The sequence below is a fragment of the Typopeltis vanoorti genome, chromosome 20, assembly GCF_054136105.1.
Source record: "Typopeltis vanoorti isolate ZY-2024b chromosome 20, IOZ_Tvanoo_1.0, whole genome shotgun sequence".
Lineage (NCBI taxonomy): Eukaryota > Metazoa > Arthropoda > Arachnida > Uropygi > Thelyphonidae > Typopeltis > Typopeltis vanoorti.
Window position 1 is genome coordinate 80,228,500 of NC_143568.1, and position 22,341 is coordinate 80,250,840.

Below are 22,341 nucleotides of genomic sequence, written 5' to 3' on the forward strand. Positions count from 1 at the left end.
TATACCCTATCTAGCTTTTGGAGACTGAGTGGGCAGTTCAATCTCCACCAGTAGCCAATCAGAGATAGCCGGCCCATTTCTATCACTAATTATAGGCAGCCAAATAATGCTGCCTTGGTACCTAACCCTAACAGGATATGTTACTGTCTGAAACAATGTGGGTACTATGGTTGATTTTCTTGAGTTTACGGGACGAAAAACCCCGCTTACCCATGCCAGAGATCGACTAACTCAGGAACAATGAAGCAGACTAATGAAAAGAAGTCAGCATTATCTTTGGATGATGTTATAATGGTAACATCTGGATGTGAGAGAAGTGGAAGAACGAAAGAATATAAGTTGGGTAAAGAGCCTGTATACTAGAGAAAAGAAAACTCAATGGCCTCTTGATCAAGAGAAAAGTTGTGAATTTGGTCCTTTCAAAGTTAAATTTTTTTAACACATATGGCAGGCTTTGTTGTTGCCTGAGCATGAAGCTGTAACTTGAGATAACCAAGCATTTGGATAGTGGTAAAGGATTTTGAGTGCCATGGGAGATGAAGGGTTTCGTTCCAATTAGAATTATTCCTGTTATCTGATCAGAGCAAGTGTCTGAATCAGGAAAAGAGAAACAACACTTATACTATGGAAAAGAAGAATGGAAGTCAAAGAGGGGATTTCATATGGCACTATTATAATGCTGAGGTGCATAACAAAGACCGGCTGGCTGGGCGAAGGATGCTCTATCATAAAACAAATTTGTATTGAGTTTATAGTCAGAGTCACTAAGTTGAGAGTTGACATCTCAAGTATATTAAGAAGTAGAACTAGTTAAGAAAAGGTGAAGGGTATTGGTATGATGATGAGAATTATGTGGTATTGCTGGTATGGGGATGGAAAATTTGTTTTGTCACTGTTAAAAAAAATACCTTAGTATCTCTGCTAGCCGTGGAACTGGAGAAGAGAAGCTAGTTAAGTTGTAGACTCTAATGTTCTCAAGGAAGTTAACTTAACTGTTTGGATGTTTAGAATGCAGAAAATCAGACTGTTTGCAAGATATAGCAAATTTGTCTGTTTTTAAGGGGAGAAATAACCCAAGTTTCAGTAAGAGAAAATAACTTGACAGATGCCCTAAAAGAGCACATAAAAAAAAAAAAAGTGAGACAACTAAGGTATGTATAAAAGTAGCTAAACAAACATCACTGGAAAACTTTCGTAAGAATATAGAAGATAAATATCAGGAAGGTGACAAAATGATCTGAAAGTAATTGAAAAAAGCTTGGAAATGGAGAAAAGAGCAATACTGTAAAAGGAATCAAAGATAATAAAGGTGACATGAAAATTGAAGATAAGAATATTCCAGATGTCTGAAGTAATTACTTTTAAACTAAAAAAAAAAAAAATTCTAGAAGAATGCCAAGAGGAGTACATATCAGTACTTCAGCTAGAAAAAGTTATCAAAAGCCTTACGTGTGGAAAGACAGGAGTAGATATTTGACCAGAAATACTCAAATATGGAGGTATAAAAGTTTTGTACTGGCTACACTGCATAATTCAGAGAGCCTGATCAGAAGGTTGAATTCCAGATGATTCAAGTAGAGCTCTCATAGTTCCTATCTAGAAATATGGAAATAAAGCTGAATGTGAGAATCAAAGAAGAATTTTTCTACTAAGTTCTGGGTAAGATTTATGCAAGCATGCTTGAAAACAGACCGAGAAAAATTGTAGAAGAGAAACTTAGAGAATAGGCTGAGTTCTGGCCAAACAGGTTGTCAAGATCACTTGTATTTATGACAAATATAACTGAGCAAACATGAGAATATGACAAGGATCTCTATTTAACTTTTTTGTAGATCTGGAAAAGGAATATGACAAGGTGTCCAGAGAAAAGCTTTAAGACACTACAATTATATAGGGTAAATGGAACATTACACAGAACAATACAGTCTATATATAAGTTGTCAGTGAACAGTTAGAATACAAGGAAATACAGGAAGATTGATTGATATAAAATCAGGTGGAAGAGTGCACACCATTTCCACTGTTATTCATCATCTATATCATAGGTTCCCAAAGTGGGCGGTACCACCCTTAGTGGGCGCTGAAGCCTTCTTGAGGGGGGGGGGGGGAGTTATAGTGGGATCAGAAGCATTTGGGGGCGTTCAGGCAGTCGGTGGCTCTTTATAGCAGAAATTAATAATATATATTTAAAAATTAATTATTTTCGTGATTTTGTGATTAGATAATCATTTAAAATTTAAATATTGCATTTTAATTCATCTTATGCCCGTCTTATTCGATTAATTTTTTTTATCAATTTTCTATTTCAATTATTTAATCATTTGAAAATTTACCATGTCAGATAGAAATAGATGTCAATTTTCTATGTCAATGAGAAAATAGAGCATGTATATATGTGTGTATAATAGGTTATGTTTACAGTAGCAAATATATTCGTTATATTTCATTTCAAAATATATATAAAATATATAAAACCACTTTTCTAATTGATTTGTACAAAAATAAACTCAATTTTATATAATTTAATATTACGAGTACAAATAATAAATGGCAAGAAAGAAATAAAATCATAAATTTTAGTTAGCTTAGTTAGTACTAACTTATATTGCTAACTAGAGGGAAAAAACAAAGCAAATATTATTCGAAACTTATTATACTGTTTTCTGTGGTTATGTTTTGTAGGTTTGTTGTTAATATCTTGTGTAATTATTTTATTTATTAATTATTATTTATAATTATTTGGAACAATGTCGTGGTCGGACGAACAAAATGCGCTTGCGAGCAAAATAAAAAATTGAACGTGTCATACATGATATTTTAACTTCTATTTTTTATATACTTAAAAAATGTATTCATTTTTTGCTATTGTAAAAACTGATCGAGCCATACAGGCTTTAGTCTATCCACGCAGCAGACGAGTCTTAACTAGTAGTATGTCGGTCAACTATTACGTAGGTAATTCACTCAATTCAGCATGTTTTGACAGGAACATGGGTGCTTGCAGCGACTTGTTCAAAGCACGAGTACGATGGTATCGCAAACAAGTCAATGCATGCAAATCGATTCGGGCTAGATTTCAAATCTATAAATACCAGTGGTTTAGGAATAAGTTTCATTATTTTTCGTGTGCTTTGCCAATAATCATCAGCCGAAAGTGTGATAGATAAGTGGAGTCATACAAAGTGTAAATTAACTCTTTTATTTTGTGAATATTTTTGCAAATTTTATTACTTCATTATGTCTGAATATAAGAAGAAATGTCGACAGTACAGTATCAAGTATTTGAAAAATGGTTTTATTCAGTCTCCTACGAACTAATTATTACCCATGTGCTTGATTTGCCAAAAAGTATTTTCAAATGAAGCAATGAAGCCTTCTAGGCTATAGAGCATTTGACTAAAATGCATGCTGACAAAAAGGATAACGATTTGTCCTATTTTCAAGTACTAGAAGAAAAATATTTTAAACGTCTAACTATATCAAAACTTTTTACGTCGTCCACTAAACAAGATAATGAGAGATTACAAGCTTCTTATAATATTTCATTATTAATCGCAAAAGTGATTAATAATGAAATATTATTAATCGCTTTTGCGATTAATAGGGAAAACCACACACAATTAGTGAGGAATTAATCTTCTTAATCTTCCCAGCAGTAAAAGAAGTAATAAACACTGTGCTTCATAAGCCAGCGTCAGATATCATCAGGAAAATTCCTTTGAGCAATAATTCAGTGCAAAGAAGAATCTATGAAATGGCTGAAGACGTTGAAAAATCATTGTGCGATTATTTGAAGACATGCCAATTTTCCATTTAACTCGATGAATTAATTCTCCCAAATAATGAACCACTACTCTTATCATACGTACGATTCATAAAAGAAGAAAAAGTTTGTTAAGAATTATTATTTGCTAAAAACTTGGAAGCGGATACAAAGGGAGAATCTATGTTTAATATCATGAATAAGTTTTTTCAAGAGAAAGACAATCCTATTCGTAATATTTTGTCTGCTGCTACTGACAGTGCTCTAGCAATGATTTCATAGCGATTTCACAAGGGTTTCATAGCGCATTTGAAACAAGCAGTACCAAATGTACTCGCTATACATTGTGTTCTTCATCGTCAACATTTGGTTGCGAAAAATTTAAGTGAACGCCTGCGCACGATTAGAAGCAATTCATTGAGTGACAGATTGTTTAGCCAACTTTGCAGTGCAAACGATGAAGATTTCAATCGTTTGCTGCTTCACACAGAAGTTCGCTGGCTTTCAAAAGGTATTTGTCTGAATCGATTTTACAATTTGTTTGATTCAGTACTAGAGTTCCTAGAAAACAGAGACGATGGACTGTGGGCCAACCTGATTACATCCAAAAATGACATTGCTTATTTGACAGACCTCTATAAAATATTTAATGAAGTCAATCTACAACTACAAATTGATGAATTGAATTTAATTAAATAAACAAAAAACGTTATTGCTGCTTTTGTAGGGAAACCTTTTCTGTTCAAGCGGAATATGGGCCGAGAGGAATATAGCCACTTTTCAAATTTATCAGCAGTGTCTCTCAAAAAGGAAGATTTACTTACATACTGCCAACACTTGGAGGTTCTCCATGCTGATTTCAATGAGCGATTCAAGGATATTCTAAACATGAATATACCAAATTTGGTTCTAGATCCTTTCTCACATGTAAGCAGAGCAGGATCATCAAATTTACAAGTGGAACTCATAGAACTCACAACAAATGAAGAACTAAAAATAAAATTCAAAACTGGATACCAAGAGTTCTGGCTTCAAAAATCAATACCGACACTGTACCCTGGATTATGGGAAATAGTGCAGAAATTTTTAATTGCATTTCCATCTTCTTCTTATTTGCCTGAGCATGGGTTTAGTGCTGTAGTGGGTTTACTATCTAAGAAAAGGATCCGATTGCATATAACTGAGCATGACGATTTACGACTGTTTTTAATGAAAGTTGAACCCAATATTAACAAACTTTTAAAAATGCACCAGGCTCATCCTTCACATTAATTTGTTATTTTTAATTTGTATTTTTACTTTGTAAGTTCGAAATAAACAATTTTCTAATACATTTGATGGTGTTTTAATTATTACAATAAGATTCTTACTAATGTAATGCAATCTCTTAATATGTATTCCGAATTTTCCTATTTAAACCATTGTATGAAACTTCAGATTAATTTGTTATTTTTGCTTTGTATTTTTACTTTATAAGTTAGAAATAAACAATTTTGTAATATATTTAATGGTGTTTTAATTATTACAATAAGATTCTTACTAATGCAATGCAATCTCTTAATTGTATTCCACATTTTCATATTTAAGCCATTGTATGAAACTGTGCATAATGTTATTCCACATGGGCTACGTTAAACCAAAATCGGTATAGCAATAACTGTTTTTAAGATGAAGCACACATTGGCCACTTCTTTTTTTTTTTTTAAATTTAACGGCTTAAGCAGTAATGTATCATTAGTTGCTATTTACGTCAAAAATATCAAACGGCTTGAACATGGAAAACTGTTATAATGGGGGGCGTTACAAAATTTATGTCTTGCAAAGTGGGCGGTGGCCCGAAAAAGTTTGGGAACCTATGATCTATATGAATCACATTATGAAATAAAGTGGCATTAAATTTGATATTAGAATTGAAGATATCAAACTTAGCCCTTTGCTTTATGCATATGATGTTGTACTCCTAAACACAAATGGTGCAAGTCTCCAAGATTCTGTAATGGAACTGAATTACAGTTGTAAACAAATTTGCCATGAAAATCAACTATTGCCAGTTTTCATGGCAAATTTGTTAGCTTTTATTAAAAGATCAAAAACTATGAAATTAAGCAAGAACATAAACTTCAGTTGTAATCTGAATGGAGAACCTATAGAACAAGTAAAATATTTCAGCAATTCAGGCACAGTTTTAATGAGATGGAAAATTGAATATGGAAATAGACAAGAGAAAAAGAAAAGCTGAAATGGTGGGGAGCATCTGGATATCTGAGAATTGGGTTAGGAATAAAGCATTTCATCAAAGATTAAAGACCAACACATGACAGTACTGAGAACAATTAGGGGAGTCAACAGATGGCATCACTGGCAAAATAATATTAAAAATTACATTAGAAAGGAACTTGACATGTTAACATTCAAGAATGTTCGAGCAGGGGTAATCTAAGCTAGTATAGCCAATTAAACAGAATGGGAGAGGAGTGTAAAGGTTAGAAAAATATGCTAAGCTAGCAAGAAAGAAGACCCACAGGAAAATGAAGGTCTAGGTAGATTGATTCAATCAGAAGTGCTGACACGTAATGAACTACAAATGTCTACAAAATGAGAAGTAAATTTCGAAATTTTAAAAATTTGAGCTAGAATGGATAAAAAAAGGCAGGATTCTAGGTTTGCCATTTTGAAGTGATCGCAAATGAACTAGCTTTGTCCTTGTAAGGAATTATATAATTTGGATAGTTGAGGTAGATAATAGTTGTTGATGTTGATTCATTTGCTACTTTCCAAGGAAAAAAAAAATCTAGTTCTCACACCCTTGCTAACTACGCTCTATACCCAATTTCCAAGGATGACCTCTTGTTCTGCCCCATCCAGCTAACCAGCTAACATTTCTGTTCTATTAATCTTATAGAATCCATTAAGTAACTTAGAGGTTTCTATCATATTCCCTCATTTTTTGCTTATCAATTTCTGCAACTCACAATCCCTCAGTATCTATTCTCATAATTCCACATATCACTCACCTGTTGGTCACTCTACTACTTCCTCATCCTCAAGAAACCCAGTGACCAGACCTGAGCACAGTAAACCAGATGTAGTTGAATCAAGGATTTATAAAGATTTATAAGATTGTCATAATCACCCGCCTTCACATAATACACCTTCTTAACAGAAATCTCCTCATTTTGCTATCTCCTTATACATAAATGATACGGTCAAGACCAAATAATCACTCTCCTTAATTGGAGGCAATGTAACAATCTTAGTTATAGAAAGGTCTCCTGATCCTATAACCAGATCCAACATTCTTGTACCTTTGAGTCCCCTCCATCACATGCTACTTCAAGGTACTACTTCTCAGACGTGTGTAAATTTCATTTCCTTCCTGCTATGTGATATTTCCTCCTTCTAGTCTATATCTCTGAAGTTGAAGTCCCTTTAATAATTACTCTACTCTACTTCCACTTATTGTACTAATTTGCTGATGTATATCTTCCACATCATCCTTGATGTCCCCAGGCCTATACAGTGGTATCTCGCTAATCTGAACTAATAAAAACCGTGCTCAATCGGATTATCGAATTTTTCCCTAAGAGACAACAATAACTAGCGTTTAAGACAAAAATAATCAGATTCTAATGATACATCAATTTAATTCTGTAAATAAATGAAGTACCTGACAGAAAAAAAAAAACACACTGTACTGTAATGCAAAACAAAAAATAATACAGTACACAAGTTTATTTTAGTAAAAAATTTAATTTTCACGTACCTGTACTGTATTGAGGATTCTGATTTAATAAAATTGCATAGTTCAGTATGTAACTTAATTTGCGTAAAAAATATCACTTTCTTGTACACAACACAAAAAAAGTTTCACAAAATAACACAAAAAAAAGTTTTTTATTTCTTTTATTTCTGAGTCACTACTTTTCTTTTGCTTCTTGCAACTTTTTTCGAATACTTCTGCTCGGAGCTACATTAGCAATAAAATTTTGTGGAATGGCATATCATTCTTCTTAACACATTCTATACACATATTAAAACTGTCAGCTGCCTCTTCATGTTTTACTTTTTATTCTTCGGGTTGTTTATCATCAGCATCGTCTTCTAATTCATTCTGTAGTGTCATATTTATATTTATAATTTCAACGCCTGATTTGATTTCGAATTCACTTTCGGTTCTACCTGTAATTCATTCCGTAACATTTGTTTGTGAAATTTCAACATCTGGATTTATATTTTTAACAAAATTATGCACGTTTTGAATTTCCTCTTTTTTGTGTATATTTGTGATTCATGCCGACAATACAGTACATACTGTACAGTATAAAAAAGCAAACATGAACACACAATATATCAAAATAGGCCTCCAGTATAACCGCACAATCGACAGTATGAAATAAAATTACTGTACTGTAGTAATAATAAAATAAATAATTATTAAATAAAAATAATAGTACACAAAATAATAATAAGTAATAAATAAAACTTTTTTTTCTTTCAAACCGCAGTTCGGATTAGCGAGATACCACTGCAGTGGCAACCAATTTTATGTTTTGTCCTATTGGTCTCAATCTCATACCAGATTGTCTCAAAACAATAGCCACAAGCTCAACTGATTCCTGCTATGTTAGGAGTTTGCTTTAGAGTGTAGAAATGTAAGATTATATAGTGTAATCATAAAGCTGAGCTTGTTGAAGCTAGCAAGATTCAGATCTGAATTGTGGGGACCACAGAGCATACCACTGCTACCAAAAAAGAGGATGCTGAATAAGTAGAGACAAGTGGTTGTCTGACCATATGAGCTTTGAATGGCACATTAATATTGTACAAAGATTTTATTATTATTATTACATGACACCTCCAGGAAGTCCAAAGACTCTATAACTCTGTCTCCATCACTCAATCCACCAACTACAATGAACTGCACCTACACCAATGTCATCTACTGCTCACCACCACTAGTATTTTCACAGACAATCACAAACATCCAAGCCCATGGCAGGATTCGTACCTGCAGCCTTTTCAGCTGGAGAGCGGATAGGGTAACTACTAGGTCAACCAGGCCGGCAATTTGATCCCCAATTTTCTGATGCGATGACAAAATGAGACATCTGAACTTCAGATGAGTAATGTCTGTCATCTCTGGAATGCTGGCTATTGAGGAAATACAAAATGTGAATTACATTTTGTATTCCTCAATAGTGGATAGGGTAAAAAGAGGTTAATATTGGGGATATTTAATGTTGTATGAGAATATGGTGAGCAAGGGAGGTGTATTACAAGGTGAGTAGATAAGCAGAATGAATTGTGAAGTTGTGCTTGCAACAATTAAAAAATTATTCTAACCTAGATTGAACCAATAAATGTAGGTTAGAATAATATAAATAACTTATATTGGAAAATGTCAGTCACATTTCAAACATCCATAAAAGAAAAATGGACGTTTTGTGGCAGCATGCCCAGCAAATGGAACAGTTTTGTTAAATCTTATAACGAGACATCAGGAGTTGAAAATAGCATTACAGGATAAATGGGATAGCCATCATAAGCACCAGTAAGCATACAGTGTAAACTAAAATTCATTATACTAGATCTTCTTCTTCTTCTTCCTTTCCAGGCTTATAGGCCAAGTGGCCTGTTCCGGACTCAATTCCATCTTTTTAAGGGTATTCCTCTACATCGAGTACCTTTTGGGTGGTAATTTAGAATTTGTTTAGGTATTCTGCTTCTATTCATTCTTAGAATGTTCTTTCCATTTTTCTCTATAGCAAATCACTGTTTCATTTAGAAAGGTTGTAATTCCAAGTTATTTTCTGATTTCGCTGCTTTTCATTTTGTCCATTATTGTGACTCCTTCAGTTCTGTGCAGAAATTTCATTTCGGATGATTCAATTCTTTTTTTCATCTGCTTTTTTTATTGTCCATATCTTACTGCCGTAAAGTAAGGTTGGTTTAGCAACTGTATTGTAGATTCTTATTAGTGTGTGTTTTTGTACATAATTGGGTTTAAAAACTTTATTTATAATGTCTGTTACTTTTAAAAAGTTTGATATCTTTGGTTCTATATCAGTTTCATTTTCATATGACATTGTGCAACCTAAATATTTGAATGTATTTAATTGCTCTATTATTTTGTTGTTTATTACTATTTTGCTTCTTATTGGATTAGCACCTTTGAAGGCAATGACTTTTGTTTTGTCTGTTGATATTTCCATACCATATGTTTTTATCAGATTATTTAGATTGCATAATGATTTTTGTACTAGATTATACTAGATAAAAGTATAAAATATATAAACTTGTATATATCTGCATACTTACTTTACAAAATGCTGAAAGACAAATCTTAAAATTTCAAAATTTACAGATGGAAGCTTCTTCAAAAGATCTCTAAGAGTAAATAACCGACAGCTTTTATCTTGAATCCCTTAGAAGAAAGTAATCAGTAAGGTATATGAGAATCAGTAAGGTCAGAAAAAACATGATAACATACTTATCTGAATGTCATAGAACAAATTAAATATAACTATTAAAAAAAAAAAAAAGAGAGAAAAAGAAAGTTAAAAACAATTAAAAAAACAACAATTTATGAGAACTATATATTATATGTAATTAAAGTATTAATAATAAAAAAAAAATACACATGCAATGAAAGAACTGAAAATGCAAACTTTAACCTTTAAAGAACAAGAATGAGTATGACAAAAATGATATAATAGTTAACGTACTAAAAAGATTTGTTTTTTTATTTATATAAAAGAGCATAATAAAAATAATAACTAAGCCCTTAATTAAGCACAGAGAGCAAAACCACATAATTGGGAGTATGAGCATATGGAGAGTACATAATTTTTTAATAATAAAAAAGTGACATAACACACATTAATAATCAGAAGTTCACTACTCCACTGAGACTGTTAAGGAGACCAATTTCAGAAAAAGCTAATGAAAATTAACTTAAAAAAAAAGTCATAAATTAAAGAATTTTTATATATCCTATCACAAGATATATGGGGAATTTCTAGTATACTTCATGCATTACCGAAAACCTGCCCCCCCCCCCCCCCCACCAGAGTGGGATGAAATGATTTGTGTGATTTTACCCATAATTTTTGTATGCTAAATTAAGGGTCAATAAGAATATTTAATTTTGATTATAAAAAAAATTAAATAAAATATTACATGTGATAAAATCAGGCTTGGATAACTTATCTCAGTTGAGGAGAGAAGTCTTAATCTTAATCCAAAATTAGCAGTGAAATACAATATGGAAATATATGAATTTTTGGAATGATAAATAAACTAACTCTCAAACTAATACCACGTAATATTTATTAATTTGTACTAGTGATTGATCAAGCCACTATTAGAATGAAAATCTATTTCTCAATCCCTGAACTAAGATAGCAGAAAATGTTATCTTGGTTTGCCTTACATACGATGCCCCCTCCTCCCCCCATTTTATATGAATCCTACCCATAAAAGGTTAAATAACCTATGGCATATTCTTCCTGGAGACAAAACACAACACTAGTTTTCAAGCCACTTCTAGCCTCTAATGAGCAAGACATTAGCCTTACAGTACACAATGAAAATTATTTATCACCTGTGAAGACTTTCACAAACCTCCATCTCCACAGTGAAATTCAAACCAATGGTCTACTGGTATGAAAGAGGATATGCTATCCACTCAGCCAACTGTGCCATGAAATGCAACTCCCAATCCACATACATTTGAAAATAAACAAAAAATATAACTCCAAATATTAGGTCAAAGTTAAAATATATCTCACAATGTTATTTGATACTATGGTTGGTCTAAAACAATGATCTCTGTGATACCATTTCTATCTTGCTGAAAAATTTGTGCTATTGATTTTTCAAGTGAAATGGATAATTGGTTAGATAATCATCAATGATTTCAAGGATATATACACTGGTTGGAAAGAAGATAATGGACACCCCCTCTCCATGGGCAAGGTGCATTGTGCCACGTAATGAGTCGCATGTCTGTAGCCATATAAATTGAAGGAATAACATTTCCATGTCAGTGCAAATGTCTGGGTGAAATGGCTGCAAGAAGGGAACTGACAGAGTTTGAAAAAGGTGTTGTGATAGGATGCCACATTGCTGGTCTATGTGTTCAGCAAACTGTTGCCAAATTAGGCCAGAGATCTTCAACCTTTCAGACAGTGCAGGACATAATAAAAATTTCAATGAAGTCCGCAGGCCACTAAGCCATAGTGTGGTATTTAGAATTGTAAGATGCTTTCCAGATTCACAAGGAACGATGCATTTGATACTTTACATAAAATCCTATAAAAATAAACAAACTCAGCTTTAGGAGCATAGGTAGGAGTTGGGTTCGTGATAAGTAAATACAATCAATACTTGAAAAAAGATAATTTAACAAAGTAAACATTCATTTTTTACAATGTCAATGGGCAACTTGGCAATGTTTTTACTTGACCAGCTTGTCGATGTTGGCATCAATGTTGAAAGTCGCTATGCGCAGAGTATTCTCAAGATGTTAGCCAGTAATCTGAGTTCTTGTCTTGGACTTCACATGCTTCATTCTGAAGAAGAACTGCTCACATAAGTATGTGCTTCCCAACAAATAAGATTGGGGATGTGTCCTCAGAAATGTAGTCTTTGAATTATTTTTGGAGTTAAAGCAGCTCCATTTGTACTGAGCCTGGCATTTTGGCAGCATCGACACTGAATGGTATTGAAAATAAATCTAAAGAAGACTGTTGGTTACGAAAATCACTAAATCTCTCTTCGAACTCACTTCGCAATACGGCTAATTTTGTAGCGTATTCATCAAGAGACAAACAGTTGGACTCAGCGAGAAGCTGAAAATGAGTGAGGTCTTTTTTTGCAAGTTGTGCTTCCCAAAGTTTGAGCTTGGCCACAAAAGCTTTGATGTGATCAAACAGAGTGTGCACCAATTGATCTTTGGATTGTAGCCACGTATTTAGGTCATTCATATGCAACAATATGTCGGTCACAAAGGCAAAGTCTGTCATCCACTTCGGATCATTAAATTCTGCAATCGGATTCCCCTTGATTTGCATGAACTGCTGCATTTTGCTCCTTAAGAACCTTCCCTCTGCTCAACCAACGCACATCACTATAATAAACCAAATCGCCGTGATCCGCTTTGCACTCTTGGAATAGACGATGATTCAACCCTCTTGCCCTAATAATGTTGACGACAGTCACAATAACTTTCATGACATTCTCAAATCCAATAGTTTTCTTGCACAAATTCTCCTGGTGGATTAGACAGTGGTAATGGACGAAATTTTCCTTCTACTTCCGGTTCTTTCCATAGCAGTGCAACAAATCCTTCGTTCTTTCCCACCATAGCAGGGGCACCATCAGTTACCACACCCTCGAGGTTGGTTAAGCTGAGGTCGAAAAGCTAGAACGTTTTTTTTTTTTTTTTGGTGGCTTGCTTCAAGAATATCAGTGCCTTTCGTCGTTTCCTTCACAGGTGCGAGGCCTAGCAGTTCTTTTGTCACACTGAATTGTTAATCAATGCCACGGGGACAAAGATAACCAGTCATGCCGTATCCTGCACATCTGTGCTCTCATCTAAAGCAAGTGAATATGATGTAAATTCGGACGACCATTTTTTAAAGTTCCTTCAATGTCATTAGCAAGTTCTTTGACACGTCGTGCTACAGTTACCTGAGACAAACTCAGTTTTTATCAATACTTCCTTATTATTTGGGCACAGAATATCCCCAGCAGCGATGAGACACTCTTTCAAAAACTCACCGTCCAAGAAGGCTTTTGATTTTTTTAGCAATTTTTTCAGCTGTTACATAACTTACTTCAATGTATGCTTCACTCTCTTCCCTCTGCCTTTCAAACGTACCCTGCTGGAATTTTAGATCAATTTGGAGACTGTTCACTTTGTCCACATGAAACAGCCCTTGAAGGTGATTGAAATTGGATGCATGCTTTGTCTCATAGTTCGTTTTATATTGTATTATTTTGATACTGACACTGACTTACGACAAATTAAACACACTGGCTTTTCATTGATCAGCACAAAAAAAGTATAAATTGGTCCACTTTTCATTAAAAATCTGACAAGAATCACTTGATTTACTCATAGATGCCTTAGTGATGGAAGGTGACCCCAAAAAATGATCCAAAATGGCTGTATAACGGTTATTATCCACTGAATATGTCTCACACTAATGCGAAAAGTCTGGCAATATAAAACCACAATAGGCTAAGGCTGACATGTCGAACCTGCATGCACTTATACATGAATATCACACTGTTCACGACTGACTGTGGATGAGATCCTCTTGTATTTATATGAAAATAACAAAGTATCGAGAACCTTTGAGATGTATCTGGAAGGCACTAGAACGAACTACTGCTTCAGCCATCTACCTGCGACATCGGTAACTTAAGTACCGCTTGGCGCTGGTAGATGGCTGAAGAAGCATGTCTATTTAATATTTATTTTTTATAGGATTTTATGTAAAGAATCAAATGCAGCATTCCTCGTGAATCTGGAGAGCATCTTACAATTCTAAATACCGCAGTATAGCTTAGTGGCCTGCGGGGCCTCACTGAAATTATTTTTTATTTAATTGCATTTTAATGTTAAGTAGTTATTTTTTCAAAATGGCCGGCGGGAAATGGCAAAGAGCTCCACGGACCACAGGTGGCCTGCAGGCCATGTATTGAAGACCCCTGAATTAAGCCATCCCAGGTGAACAATCAGTTATACCATACTAAGATGGAAGTGCAGGGAGTCAAATGTAAGTGCTACCTGCAGTGGACGACCTGCCACTCACAGATCGTGACATAGGGGGTGCTATGGAAGATAATATGTAAAAACCATAATTTGCCAACCAATATGTTAAATGCAGAGTTCTGGGCATGAATCTGCACAAAAAACATTCACCAAAGCTCACAACATGAGTTTCCATGGTAGGACTGCAATATGCAAGCCTCATGCTACCCAAACCAACCAACATGCAGCATAGCCTTCAATGGTGCAAAGCGCATATACAGTAGGACATAAAGGCTTGGAAAGCTGTTAAGGTCATGTTACACACTCTAGCAGATGGAAGGGTGTGGATGTGGCAGATGCCTGCTGTATATCACTTATCAGAGTGCATAATCCTAACTATGAAATTCTGAGGTGGCAGTGTAATGGTATGGTCCTGTTTTGGCTTCAGACCTCTGTTTATTGTGTCACAAATATTGAACTCCAAGAGGGCACCTGAACATTCTGGACAATTTCCTACTCTGTGGCATTTCAACACTTCTTTCAACACGACAATGCACCGTGTCACAAGGCTGCTTATGCCTCCACAGAGCCCCCTGATCTCAACCTCACTAAATATCTGAGGGGATGAACTGGAGCATTGGGCAACATCAAGGGGAGTCTGCCATAGAACAGTCTAGGAACTGAACTCATTACATGTCTACAGGAAGAATGGTTCAAAATTCATTGATCACTATCATACGCCTGTTTAAATTATGCCCTGTAGGATTGTTATAGTCATTGCAGAAAAAAAAGAAGGTCCTACAGTTTATTAAGGTGGATGCCATGGCTGCCTGTTCCTCACATGATGATGTCCATTGACTTCTTTTCAGGCTGTGTGTAGAGAGAGAGAGATCACATTCTGAGAATATGATTCTGATAAAATTGGATGCTAATCATATAAGTGAAAATTACTGCTGAAAAAAAATGCATAGTACAGATCAAAATTGCTCCATGGGTTTTCATAGGTGAGCAAGAAGAATCTAGGTATTTTTAAGTACAGGGGAGATTATTATGCTTATTTACTAATAGATATATCAGAAATATAGCAAATATTGGATTATTAGTTTGATAATGATCAATGATTTCAGATATATATCTTTGAAAGCTCTGTTTGAACATGAAAACATTCATCATAATCAGCAGAGCTGATGATAGGAGGGAAAGAATTTGGAATGAATTTTGAAGAAGAGGGTTTCTACCCACTTATTTGTGATTTCAAAAATTCTAAATAATTTTCTAAACTTTCAGAACTTTTGTAGTTAAAAAAAACTATTCCACACCCCTCCTACTTTCCAACCAACTCAAACTGCAGGGAAAAAAGACAGAAAACTTCAACAATAGTTATTTCTAATCAGCAAAACCATCCATTTTTACAAAAAGAAACTCAAATTTTGGCTTCTTCAAGAATTGATCAACTCAGTTTTTCCAATTACACATTCTTTAACTGTCTTCCCTTTTCATCTAAAAAGTGGCATTTGTATGTTTGCTCTGATATATTATGTCAGAAAATTTTCATATGAGAAAATCTTCTTGATTTGCTTTGATGAAAAAGCTTTCTTCTCCATTCTATCACTCTCATAAAGCCACCAATCATTTGATTTTTTTAAAAAAATCTCCTTTCTTTAAATGCTGATTTCCTGAAGTCTAACTTTCCCAACAGTGAAGTCATCTTCCTTGGAGATTTTAATGTTTACAACTCAAAGTGGAGGTGGGAGGCTTCTTTTCCAAATATACTGACTTGGCAGATAGAGATTCTGATGAATTTGCTATAACCAATGATTCCACACAAACTGTTTGCCAGAATACAAGATAATTAACTACTCTGCATATATTCTGGATGTCTTCACTAGAAATCCTACTATATAGACTATGGATGTTGTCTGATCTCTAGGTAATTCAGAACATAAATGTTTTTTACACTCATGCAGCAACATTTACACATCCATTCCATCTACATAATGTCTGACATAAGAATACCAAGTAGGACTAACTATGTCTCATTTTCTTTGGCAAATTATTATCAGTCTTCTGATTCAAATATTTCACTTCAAATTCAGGTGACATATTTAAAGCTACCAAATGTAATTCTCATTGATATGGAAACATTTACTACCCATACCACTTTAAATTCTCATCTCAAGCATGTCTTAATTCTCAAAAAAAGTTCAAAGCTGTAAAAAAAAAGAAAAGAGATATGTTGCAATTCACTGCACTAAATTTCTGTACAGTAAACCCTTGATTTTAATTATAATTATAAACCTTGATGGTAATCAAGGTTTACATTATATTACCTGTGTAATGTAATGTAATTTTTAGCATGCCTTTCTTTTCCATGGGATAGTGATGGGCTGTGGAATGTAATCCTTCTGTTCTGTATGTTAGTATATATTACTTAATTTTTTTTTTAATTATTAGGTCATCTTTTTTAAGTGAAGTGTCTCTACAGTCTATCTACTTGGGAAGATATGAGGTTTGTCATTCATTTGGAAAGAAATGGGTTCAAATCCCGTCTAGGATGTGAAGAACCTTTCTAAGGACTTCACAAATGAAGGGTAAATTACTGGTCACATACAAAGATGGTAAGGTTTTCCCCCACCAAAAACTTGGGTTTTTATCCCTGCAGGAGAGAGATACATAATATACTGGCTATGTAGTCTTACTATCTGACTTTCAGGTCTTCAACCAACACTTTCAGTTCTGCCATAAAACAGGCTTCTTTGGGGTTTTATTGGGGGAAAGAGATCAACTCTTGTAATTTTTCCATACCATGTGGCCAAATGATTATAATAACATCCACATAATGCCACCAACACGACCATCTTAAATTGGCATTAATTTAATGCAGAATTTTCAAAATGTACCATGTATTTGGTTCTAATCTTTAAAAGGTACCTGTGGCATAACTACAAACAATGTCACAGGTCAATAAATATATCACGTGAAAATTAACAAGGTGTTAATTTTCATGTGACATACGGACCAGAAATTTTGTCCTTTAAATCTGAAGTCCATTAAATCGAGGGTTTACTGCTGTTCATTTAAATATTTTATTTATTTTTTTATGTTGGGCCCATATACAGGAGGTTGGCTGGTCAACCTATAGTACGTTAGTACCATATATAGGTGGTGAGTTGTGAAAGGAGAAACTTGTTTACATTTGATTTGAACGCCTGTATATTGTATTCCTTGGGAAATATGTCAGGGAGAAGACTGTTCCACAGTACTGCAGTAGCAGTGATGAACGAGGAAAAGAAACTTGTTCTGTGGGTTTCGAGGTGTATTGTAAATATGAACACCTTTTCAAAGAAAGTTCTATGAAGCCCTTTTCCATCGGTCTAACTTGAATCAGAAAGATTCTCCCCCCCCCCCCCACAAGTTTGGGAGATTCTCATTTTATGTAAACATCAAAAATAGGTTTAATATTATTTATTAATATATTTCTAGCTTGCAGCAAACCATTTTTAATTGGTAAACTGACTGTTGTATGTATTCCTGTTTACTGATTTGCTTGTTTCTACACAGTTATTTTTTTAATTTAATTAAAAAAATTAAATTAAAAAAAATTGGGTCTTTCTCTAATAATTAATAGGGGTGTCCGTTAAATTGTGAATTTTTTAAAATAAAAATATCTAACATTATACTGCAATTTTATCAATATTAGCACTGTAATAACAAAAAGTTGTTTTACACACAATTTTCACATTTTCATGATTTTAGAAGTTAATGTTCAATGTTGACGTGCTTGGTTTAGGTAATCCTGCTCTGAAAAAAACTATCAAGTTTTTTTTTAACCTGAATTCTGCTGCTTTTTTATAATTAACTCCCTAAAATTACGAAAATGTGTATAATAAAACTGCTGCAGAAAGTCACGCCACACGACAAAAGAACCAATTACAGTGCAATTGGTATGATCGCCGAACATGTTTTATGAGCGGTAACTCATTTATGTCGGCTAAATTACTACAGTGTTTTTCCAACATATGATGGCCTATTCTCCAAAATTTGTTAAAAATAACAGGAAATTAATAACAAAAAATAACCTGTTAATTATAAACAAATTTTGGTTAAAAGCATTTTAAAATTAACAGGGTGTTAATTTTCACATGTGACACAGATCGGAAATTTTGTCTGTTAAATCAAGGGTTTACTGTACTGTTATTTTCAGTATGAAATATCTATACTTTCATTAAAGTTCATTACTGTAGTTACTGTGTAATTTGTTGTTCATGTATGGTTCTGCTAAAAGCAAGCCAGCCAAAAAACTCATCACCAGTCTATAATTTGTTCTGGTTTGTTCTTCCATTTGTGTTCATACAGTATTCATAAAGGTTTACAATATCTGAAGGGAATTATTATTTGATGAATTCCAGTCCCTCACATTCACTAGTCTGTTGGCAAAAGAGCAGAATAATGCCTGACTACAAGTTCTGTTGGGTTATTTCCAACTGAATTCTGTATGCATGAAGACATGACTGACAGTATGACTGATTAAGTGCTTATTCAATAATTTGATTGAGCATTTCAGTAAGTTAAACACTGCAAAACTCTTTCAACTGATTACTAAATGGACCAGCAAGTTTTTATTTGTTGTATATGTAGGGGATTAGGTGGGCAACAGGAATGTACTTCTCCAAAACATTTCATTTCATTTGTTCATATCTTTAATGAGTTCATTTGTTTTTTTTTTTTTGTGTATCATGTTGGAACCTGATTATTTCAGAATAAGTTGTGGTGTCTGTAAGGAGCTACTGTGCTATTCCAAAGCCAATGGTGTTCAGGATAACTCTATATTGTTGCTCAAGATCTTTATTACATCTGAAACTGGAAAGTGCCTACAATGGAATTTTATGTCTGATTGCAATTATAAAAAGAAGTTGGTTTAATGGCTGCTGAGACTGAAACATAGTCTTGCCATAAATACTGTTACAACTTCCACACATCCCCCAAGCCTGGTTTCATTAGTGGTGGTGTACATAACCAACATTTGTGTGCTTATCAGTAGAGAGGTCTATACCTTCACCATAATCCTGTGAGAATGCAAAAAGTAATGTCCCGAGAAATTAACGTTTTGAAGAAAATGATGTCATGTGCACTAACTGATGATCTGGGGATGAGAGCCCATTGTCATTCCACTAGACACTTCCTATTACTACAACTTATGCAGCAGAGGATGATAAAAATCAAAGGCACTTCTCTGGCATTCCATGAACATCAGACACAAAGATATCCTCTTTGCAGATGAGAAGATTTTCACCATCACAACGATCAGGCATATGCCCCAGATGGTTTCACAGCACATGCCATAGCACCCAGGATTCAGAGAAATCATCACTTCGTGTCACTGATGGTTTGGTGGGTGGTGACATATCAGGGGGTATTTAGTTGCATTTCTGGGAGAAAGGGATCAAAACCGCTGCAGAAGGATCTCAAAAACTGCACTGGAATCTGTAGTGTGGCTCCTGAACAACAATTTGTTTTATGGCAGGTAGCTGACCTTCCAACAGGACTCAGTTCCTGCATATCAGGCGAGGACCACACAGCAGTAGTTGAAAGTGAATGTGCCAGACCGAATATCACCCTGATTGGCCATCAGAAAGTCGTGATCTGAATCCATTGGACTTCAAATTGTGGTCAGAGCTTGAGAGATTAGCCCACGAGAAATGAAACCCTAGTATCACCAACCTGAAGGTGAATCTGGCATGAGATTAAAGGTATATGCACTGTTCAAGTTGTAACATTATTTATGACTAGACTATGTATAAAAAAAAAGAGACTACTTTCACCATGATGAACAGGTGGCTAAAACAGAGGAGTGGTAAATGAAGTAAACTTAAAAGTTAAATATAAAAAACTAAGCTAGCTAAACCAATTGTGAATTAACAATCAAAGAATCAGTGATGTGAGGCATGTAATAGTCTTGTAGGACTGTTTGGAGGTAATTGTCAGAAAAGTTAAACAACTACGTTTGAGAAATCTAATCAATAACTTCCAGACTTCACTTAAAATAGGCCCCCATTTTTTTGTTGAGGGAGCCAAGTGAGTGATAGATGCTTGAGACAACAGTTAAGTGTTTGGACACACTAGCATTCACAAAATGCTGTCAAATGGCATAACGCATGAGTTTGAGAAGTGGACTGAGCAATGCAGAATGAATGAAGGATGATATAAACTTTCAAAATAAAACCATGCTTATGTCTGAGAAAACTCCATGTGCTGAAAATGCAGGTAATCTTAACTCATCAAATACCTATCAATACAAGATTGTTATATCATTATCTAATTGCTTGTCATCATTAAATAAATGCATAAAAAAGCAAGAAACCAAATAAATTTGATTCCAAGTTCCTGCAGCTATCAGTGAGAGCATACTATATGTATAGCAAATTATACTGCTAAGATTCACACACTATTTTCTAGCTAATGGAGTGATCAATCAAGAAAATATTTAGAAACAGTAGATAAATTTTCATGATCATGAACATGACCCTCACATGCCAGACTGTTAATCTCTAATAATTTGAGATACCAAAAGTGTGAAAGTGATTAGTCTAACATCAACTGAAGTCTCCATATGACTACTGAATTTTGATTAAGAGACAATAGGGAAGTACTTCACAAACAGACTCACACTTGTTCTCAGAGGCAGAGTCTGTGGTTAACGCATGATATTAAACCTAGGAAAAAATAGCCTGTTCTTTACCTTGTGCAGATTACACTACTTGGAATGAAGTCAATGGGCACCCCAAGAGCAAGGTGCCACATAATGAGTCACGTGTTTGTAGCTGGTATAAATTGGAGGAATATGATGCTCCCAAATCAGAGTCCAAGTAAAATGGCTATGAGAATGGAACTGACAGACTTTGAAAGAGACATTGTGATAGGATGCAATGTTGCAGGCCTATCTGTTTGGTAAATTGCTGACAAATTGGGCCATCCCAAGTCAATAATAACTGATACCATACTGAAATGGAAGTGCAACCTCAGTGGATGACCCATCACATTCACCGAATGTCACCATAGACCAGAGTGAATAATCCCAACTATGAAATTAGGTGATGGTGTAATGGTATGGTCCTGTTTTGGCCTCGGACCTCTGTTTATGGTGTCATGAATATATCAAAATTTACCAGAATTTATGATAACATAATCTTGGCATCAGAGTTGCCTTAGATTGCACTACTTAAAAGGTGTGGACTCTGTCCAGGAATCCATACACTCCCCTTTTATTAGGGTTTTTAGGTTTCACCGGCTTGATAGTTGTTTCGAACTGTTGATTCTCATCAGACACCAGACAGACTGAAACCTTATGACAGCAAGAATCCTCTGTTGAGCACCATAGCAATCTCATGTCTAGAAGTTATACTATACATAATCGAACTCTTGGTGTGTACTTACATAAAAGTATAAAATTATAGAACCAAAAGCTCTTTGGAGATTTTGGTAAGTGCCAGAAGTTTTTGGAAAGCTCCTACTATAAGCTCTCTGGTAAATTTTGAATTAACTTTCCATGTCTGGTTATAATAAGAAAGGATGTATAATATCCTTAACTAAAACAGATTGAAGCTGTTTTGGCTCTATAATTTGATGCTGTATGTAAGTACTTATGAACAATAATATAACTTATCAACATGGACCATAACAGGTTCCTGCCTGTCTCTGATGAGAACTAACAGTTTGAAACAGCTGTCAGGCCAGTGAAACCTAAAAGCACTAATAGAAGGCGAATATATGGGTCTCCTGGATGGATTCCTGGACAGAGACAACGTCTTTTATATAG

At 34.5% G+C, this 22,341-nt stretch overlaps 1 protein-coding gene across 11 annotated transcripts in view; it reads right to left on the bottom strand.

Moving 5' to 3' along the window:
* The window catches only part of RhoGAPp190 (Rho GTPase-activating protein 190), a 723,033-nt gene that overhangs the window by 34,391 nt on the left and 666,301 nt on the right, over positions 1-22,341 (bottom strand). For all 11 annotated transcript variants that reach the window (XM_090410500.1, XM_090410505.1, XM_090410503.1 and 8 more), the window contains one exon: positions 10,082-10,187. In XM_090410500.1, coding sequence (XP_090266626.1) covers positions 10,082-10,187 — 106 coding nt within the window. The remainder of the gene's footprint in view (positions 1-10,081; positions 10,188-22,341) is intronic.